This window comes from Cherax quadricarinatus, chromosome 52 (assembly GCF_038502225.1).
Source record: "Cherax quadricarinatus isolate ZL_2023a chromosome 52, ASM3850222v1, whole genome shotgun sequence".
Classification (NCBI taxonomy): domain Eukaryota; kingdom Metazoa; phylum Arthropoda; class Malacostraca; order Decapoda; family Parastacidae; genus Cherax; species Cherax quadricarinatus.
This window is the reverse complement of record NC_091343.1, coordinates 23,590,622-23,598,690: the sequence shown is the minus strand read 5'-3', so window position 1 is coordinate 23,598,690 and position 8,069 is coordinate 23,590,622. Positions and strand designations below refer to the sequence as shown.

The following is an 8,069-nucleotide window of genomic DNA, read 5'->3' as shown; positions in this document are numbered from 1 at the left end:
GAGGGAAGAGTATATGGAGAAAAAGAGAGAGGTTAAGAGAGTGGTGAAGCAATGTAAAAAGAGAGCAAATGAGAGAGTGGGTGAGCTGTTATCAACAAATTTTGTTGAAAATAAGAAAAAGTTTTGGAGTGAGATTAACAAGTTAAGGAAGCCTAGAGAACAAATGGATTTGTCAGTTAAAAATAGGAGAGGAGAGTTATTAAATGGAGAGTTAGAGGTATTGGGAAGATGGAGGGAATATTTTGAGGAATTGTTAAATGTTGATGAAGATAGGGAAGCTGTGATTTCGTGTATAGGGCAAGGAGGAATAACATCTTGTAGGAGTGAGGAAGAGCCAGTTGTGAGTGTGGGGGAAGTTCGTGAGGCAGTAGGTAAAATGAAAGGGGGTAAGGCAGCCGGGATTGATGGGATAAAGATAGAAATGTTAAAAGCAGGTGGGGATATAGTTTTGGAGTGGTTGGTGCAATTATTTAATAAATGTATGGAAGAGGGTAAGGTACCTAGGGATTGGCAGAGAGCATGCATAGTTCCTTTGTATAAAGGCAAAGGGGATAAAAGAGAGTGCAAAAATTATAGGGGGATAAGTCTGTTGAGTGTACCTGGTAAAGTGTATGGTAGAGTTATAATTGAAAGAATTAAGAGTAAGACGGAGAATAGGATAGCAGATGAACAAGGAGGCTTTAGGAAAGGTAGGGGGTGTGTGGACCAGGTGTTTACAGTGAAACATATAAGTGAACAGTATTTAGATAAGGCTAAAGAGGTCTTTGTGGCATTTATGGATTTGGAAAAGGCGTATGACAGGGTGGATAGGGGGGCAATGTGGCAGATGTTGCAAGTGTATGGTGTAGGAGGTAGGTTACTGAAAGCAGTGAAGAGTTTTTACGAGGATAGTGAGGCTCAAGTTAGAGTATGTAGAAAAGAGGGAAATTTTTTCCCAGTAAAAGTAGGCCTTAGACAAGGATGTGTGATGTCACCGTGGTTGTTTAATATATTTATAGATGGGGTTGTAAGAGAAGTAAATGCGAGGGTCTTGGCAAGAGGCGTGGAGTTAAAAGATAAAGAATCACACACAGGGTGGGAGTTGTCACAGTTGCTCTTTGCTGATGACACTGTGCTCTTGGGAGATTCTGAAGAGAAGCTGCAGAGATTGGTGGATGAATTTGGTAGGGTGTGCAAAAGAAGAAAATTAAAGGTGAATACAGGAAAGAGTAAGGTTATGAGGATAACAAAAAGATTAGGTGATGAAAGATTGAATATCAGATTGGAGGGAGAGAGTATGGAGGAGGTGAACGTATTCAGATATTTGGGAGTGGACGTGTCAGCGGATGGGTCTATGAAAGATGAGGTGAATCATAGAATTGATGAGGGAAAAAGAGTGAGTGGTGCACTTAGGAGTCTGTGGAGACAGAGAACTTTGTCCTTGGAGGCAAAGAGGGGAATGTATGAGAGTATAGTTTTACCAACGCTCTTATATGGGTGTGAAGCATGGGTGATGAATGTTGCAGTGAGGAGAAGGCTGGAGGCAGTGGAGATGTCATGTCTGAGGGCAATGTGTGGTGTGAATATAATGCAGAGAATTCGTAGTTTGGAAGTTAGGAGGAGGTGCGGGATTACCAAAACTGTTGTCCAGAGGGCTGAGGAAGGGTTGTTGAGGTGGTTCGGACATGTAGAGAGAATGGAGCGAAACAGAATAACTTCAAGAGTGTATCAGTCTGTAGTGGAAGGAAGGCGGGGTAGGGGTCGGCCTAGGAAGGGTTGGAGGGAGGGGGTAAAGGAGGTTTTGTGTGCGAGGGGCTTGGACTTCCAGCAGGCATGCGTGAGCGTGTTTGATAGGAGTGAATGGAGACAAATGGATTTTAATACTTGACGTGCTGTTGGAGTGTGAGCAAAGTAACATTTATGAAGGGATTCAGGGAAACCGGCAGGCCGGACTTGAGTCCTGGAAATGGGAAGTACAGTGCCTGCACTCTGAAGGAGGGGTGTTAATGTTGCAGTTTAAAAACTGTAGTGTAAAGCACCCTTCTGGCAAGACAGTGATGGAGTGAATGATGGTGAAAGTTTTTCTTTTTCGGGCCACCCTGCCTTGGTGGGAATCGGCCAGTGTGATAAAAAAAAAAAAAAATATATATATATATATATTATATATATATATATATATTATATATATATATATATATATATATATATATATATATATATATATATATATATATATATATATTTTTTTTTTATTAACAAGTCGGCTGTCTCCCACCGAGGCAGGGTGACCCAAAAAAGAAAGAAAATCTGAGACTGAAAGAAAAATCTGGTTGAGTTGGTCAGCCTAGAAATGGTTATTGTTGTGCACTAACACTTCTGAAACAAACAAGATGGAAATTATGATAGTGGTACTGTATTTAGTCTTCAAGGCATGAAAGATAACAGAGGTGAAAATTATAAGGTCATAAACTATCTGCATAAAGTCAGTAAAACACCTGAATTACTGGGAATGTCTCAAAGCACTTGGATTGTTTTCCTTACAGTGGAGAAGAGAGCTGTACCTGGTAATCTATACAATACCATACATGGAATACACTTGAGTCTTTGGCTCCTAATCTGCACAATGCCATAATAACTTATTGGAGTGAGAGATATGGGAGGAAGTGAAGTATAAATGTAGGTACAATTAGAGCACACTGTCATGAGCTGTTGCTAGCAGTTGAAGGTAGAAATTTGTAAGAGGAAATTAGACAGCTGTTTTTGCGAGTATCTGATCAACAGTGTTCTGATGGCTACGTTAAGGCTTGAGTTTTGTCCCCTACCAGGGTACTGCCGTTTATACACATGGGGCTTTAAATTGTCTTATTGACCACTGGCTGATATTTTGGGCATCTATCATAATGTTTCATTCAGATTCTTTTTTTGACAATACTATTAAGATAGATAAGCTAGAAATAATGCGGATTTATATTTAATATTACTGATGTTGATGAGTGTTGTGGGTATGTGTGTGTAGGTTGGCCAGCAGCAGGGTGTGCCCCAGCCAGGGATGCAGCAGGTGATGCAGCAGGCCCCCCAGGCAGCCCACTCCCCACATGGAGTCACCACCACCATGCCACCACAGTCACCACAGGTAAGCAGTCACTGCCTTTGTAAATGTAGATTGGACAATTTCACTGTTATCTAGAAATTTTTGTGTGTGATATGCAGAGGCTTGATCCTCCTCAAGGGATTAACCCTCTGTCCTCTCATCTAGTGTGTCCATTTTTTTGTGCTTGATCTATTATGTATTTTTAATAGCAGTTATAATCCCTTGCCTCTTTGTTATGACCAAGACCCAACAATTGAGGCTCTAATTATTGTCAGTTTGTAATTGTTTTTTTATCCAGTTTGAGGTACCCAACCAGTAAGTGTCACACTGTAGAGAGATCTGTGTCTCACTTTTCAGAGGATGCCCAATGCAAATTTAACCATCAACAAATACTAGATTAATTATTGATTAGTGATAGCCCTGTTGATGCAAGTTACATCAAGATAACTAAAAAAATAAACTAAGTTTTGTCTTGGGCATCAGTAATACTCTAAATAACAAGATAGGACAATACCATGACTGGAACGATACACAAATAACCCGCACATAGCAGAGAGGAGCTCATGACGGCGTTCCCGGCCGACTTGGACCATTTACCAAGTCACTCTGTAAATGGTCCAAGTTGGACCGAAACATTTTTGTAAGCGCCTCTTTTATGTGCGGGTTATTTGTGAATACTCTAACAGTGTCATGAGGTTACTCATTTTAATACAAAAATGTTTCACTTTAAAATGAAATAAATTGTATATTTTTAGTGGCTGTATATTTTGCATAATAATGAAGTACATTGGGTTTTAACAGTCAGGTTTAACATGCATAACAATGATTGTAACTCATGTTTGAACTAAAACAAGTTAGTTACCCTTAGTTATAAAATGTCCAATTTAAAAATCCTAGTTTAAAATGTAATGAGTTTTCAAGGAAAGAAAAGCTTGTCTGTAAAATAGTTTTGGTATCCATCTACTGACTTCTTGACATTTTTATAAACACACAACTAAAAGTAGACAATAGCACAAAAGTGAAAAAAAAATGAAGCATTGTGGGCTTGTAATTTTTCCAGTTTAAAAGAATTGCAAAAATAAGGATCTTTATCCTTATGAAGCTTTGATAAATCGCTGAAACACGTCATAAAGGTAACACAAGCCATGTCCAGCTGGGAAAGCCAACTGCAGGGGCAACAGAAAAGTAAAGAATTTTTGGGTTACTGTGCCAAATTCTGATGATTTTTGAAACTAGCTACCGAAATGTGTTGTAGAATACAGTAGTTTAAATAATTTCTGCCATTCATGGCAAGTACTACTGTGATGAATAGTACAAACTCTGCCATAATTGTTATACATACTTGCTAATCCTGTTTCATATTTGACTTGGATACACTTCAGAAAGGCAACTGGAAAATGAGCAATATTGAATGTAGGTTTTCTTTCCTGGGTCACCTTTCCTCCTAAATGGGTAGACAGCAACTATTTGCCTTGTGAGAGTGAAATGGAAGCCTGTTTAACATTTTGCACTCTGGCAGGATTTTTTTTTTCCATTGTCTTATGAAGCTGTAAGATGGCAGGTCACTTCTAGAACCTACTTACATTTAATATACATGTATATTTATCCATACTTTTCTGTGTATTTCTTACTAATTTTTATTCCAGTACAGTACATTATTTATATATTTTGGGTTTATAAATTTTGTAGCTTGTATTTTTTAGCAGTATAAAGTATGCTCAAGTTACTCTATGAAGGGATTCATGGAAACTGGTTTGCCAGACCTGAGCACTGGTGATGGAATGTTCAGTGCTAGCTCTCTGCAGGAAGGGGTGAGGATGTTGCAGTTTAGAAGATCTTTTCAATTGTGATGTCTGCACACTTCTGGCAAGACAGCTATTAAATGATTGATGGTGATTTTTTTTTTAGGGGGGGGGGGGGACCCTATCTTTGTTGGAAATGGTCATTGTGGCTACTGAAAAAGTTTTGTATTTTATTTTGTGCCAGGGTTATTAAGGTACAGTATAACGATCTTGAAAAGAAAAAGCTCCAACTCTAGGGCTCATAGCAGTGTAATGTACAGTATAATTTTGTAGTATTTCTGGTTATATTGTAAGTCTCTAATACAGGAAAATTTCAGCAGAATGATTTGTGACTTCTCCTTTAACTCTTTGGGAAGTAATACCTCACTTATGTGAGAGATGACCAAACACCCTCATTTTACCCATTCCTACGTAGAGTACTGTACGTCATTGATAATTCAGCCTCTTTGAGAGAGACGGGTGCACCACATTTTTAACAACAGATGATCACATTTTTATTTTTCCTTTATTTTGTACATTTTTTTGTCAGAGCAAAATAAGACCATCGAATTATGTTGGAAGCCAAATAACTGATCTCTGCATAATCGATCATTTACTGTACTATAACTGCATATAATACTTTATAATCTAATACATGTATACTAGTGAGTGAGCCAGCACCTACCATGGTAACATTAAGTATTGCTGGCATTTCTTTCAAATTTTGCCTGAAGTATCAGTATTGGATTAAATGAAATACAGTATTTGGCATTCCCTTCAGACATTGTCCATAACTGTAGATTGGCTGTTTATGAGACTATTTACATTTTGTCAAATACAGTGGTCCCCCGCTTTTCGTAGTTCCCGGCAATCGTAAAATTCGCCAATCATAGAGGTATTTTTGTATAAACATGGACTCGCTTTTCATAGGTTGACTCGCGAGTCGTAGTTCGTCCGGGACGCGTACCCACGGCGTGAGCCAGGGCGGCAGCCAGTCTGGCATTGTTTACCAGTGAGCGAAGGTCCCCTCACGTGCTCCAGCGAAATATTTCATAATATTCCATTTATTTTAGTGCTTGCAAGTACTAAATAAGCTACCATGGCTCCAAAGAAAGCTCCTAGTGCCAAGCCTGTGGTAAAGAAGGTGAGAAATACGATTGAATTTAAGAAAACCATCATTGAACAATATGAAAGTGGTACAAGTGTGGCCGAACTGTCCAGGATGCATAAGAAACCCTACACAACCTTATTTTCCATAGTGGCCAAGAAAAATGAAATAAAGGATGCTGTTGTTGCAAAGGGAGTAACTATGCTGACAAAAATGAGATCACCAGTACTGGAAGAGGTTGAGAAGTTATTATTGGTGTGGATAAATGAGAAACAATTAGCAGGAGATACTCTTATGACTTCGTTTATTTGTGAAAAGGCTAGGCAGTTGCATGAAGATTTGGTAAAGAAATTGCCTGCAAATAGTGGTGAAGTGAGTGAATTTAAGGCCAGCAAAGGCTGGTTTGAGAGATTTAAGAACCGTACTGGCATTCACAGTGTGGTAAGGCATGGTGAGGTTGCCAGTTCGGACCACAAGGCGGCTGAAAAATACGTGCATGAATTCCAGGAGTACATAGAGGCTGAAGGACTGAAACTTGAACAAGTGTTCAATTGTGACAAAACAGGCCTCTTTTGGAAGAAAATGCCCAAGAGGACCTTCATTACACAAGAGGAAAAGGCAATGCCAGGACACAAGCCTATGAAAGACAGGCTGATGCAAATGTTCTGTGCTAATGCTAGTGGGGATTTCAAAGTGAAGCCATTACTAGTGTACCATTCTGAAAATCCCAGAGTGTTCAGGAAAAACAATGTTATGAAGAGTAAATTGTGTGTGTTTTGGAAATCTAATAGTAAGGCATGGGTCACGAGGGAAATTTTCGTCGAGTGGTTCAATGAAGTGTTTGGCCCTAGTGTGAAGGAGTATCTCCTGGAAAAGAAATTGGATCTCAAGTGCCTGCTAGTAATGGACAATGCACCTGCTCATCCTCCAAACTTGGATGAACTAATTTTCGAGGAGTTTGGGTTCATCACAGTAAAGTTCTTGCCCCCGAATACCACTCCTCTCCTCCAACCCATGGACCAGCAGGTTATTGCAAACTTTAAAAAACTCTACACAAAAGCAATGTTTCACAGGTGCTTGACTGTGACCACAGACACTCACTTGACCCTAAGGGAATTTTGGAGAGAACACTTCAGCATCCTCCACTGCATAACCCTTATAGGTATGGCTTGGGAGGGAGTGACTACCAGGACTTTGAACTCTGCCTGGAGAAAATTGTGGCCAGATTGTGTTGACAAGAGGGATTTTGAAGAATTTGGGACTGACCCTAATGAGCCTATGTCTGTTGTAAAATCAATTGTGGCACTGGGGAGTTCCATGGGGTTGGATGTGAGTTTGGAGGATGTGGAAGAATTGGTGGAAGACCACAATGAAGAGCTCACCACTGAGGAGCTGCAAGAGCTTCAGCAGGAAGAGCAACACATCGCAGCTCAGAATCTTGCTGCAGAGGAGGAGGAAGAGAGATGGAAGAAGGTGCCTTCTTCAGAAATTAAAGAGATTTTTACTATGTGGGGTAAGATGGAAAGCTTTATGGAGAAACATCACCCTAACAAGGTTGTTGCAAGCCAGGTTGGCAACATGTACAGTGACAAAGTCTTGGGCCATTTTAGGGAAGTGTTAAAGAGATGCCAGGAACAGAGCTCTCTCCACAGTTATTTTGTGAGACAGGACTCCAGTGACTCTCAAGGTGGTCCTAGTGGCATTAAGAAACAGAGAAGAGAAGCAACCCCAGAAAAGCAAATGGTACCTGAGGTGTTGATGGAAGGGGATTCCCCTTCCAAACTAAAAACAATCCACTCTCTCTCCTCCTCCAGTCTCCCATACACTTAGAAGAATCTCCAATATAGGTAAGTGTTATGCTGTTAATGTTTCATTCATCATTTCCCATTGTATTGTTTATGTACTACATGCATATTTCATGTTAAAAAATTTTTTGTTTTAATACTTCTGGGTGTCAGGAATGGATTAATTGTATTTACATTATTTCTTATGGGGAAAATTGATTCGTAAATCGTAAATTTCGTTTATAGTAACGGCTCCAGGAACGGATTAATTATGAACAATGAGGGACCACTGTACATTTTATTTCAATATAATTTATTCATTAGAA

General features: G+C 39.5%; 1 protein-coding gene across 11 annotated transcripts in view; it reads left to right on the top strand.

Moving 5' to 3' along the window:
• Window positions 1-8,069, top strand: part of LOC128696855 (polyhomeotic-like protein 2) — a 227,155-nt gene that overhangs the window by 116,844 nt on the left and 102,242 nt on the right. For 10 of the 11 annotated variants that reach the window (XM_070096168.1, XM_070096164.1, XM_070096161.1 and 7 more), the window contains one exon: window positions 2,996-3,112. The exons of the other annotated variant lie outside the window; for it this stretch is intronic. In XM_070096168.1, the coding sequence (XP_069952269.1) occupies window positions 2,996-3,112 (117 nt within the window). The remainder of the gene's footprint in view (window positions 1-2,995; window positions 3,113-8,069) is intronic. 11 annotated transcript variants of the gene reach the window in all.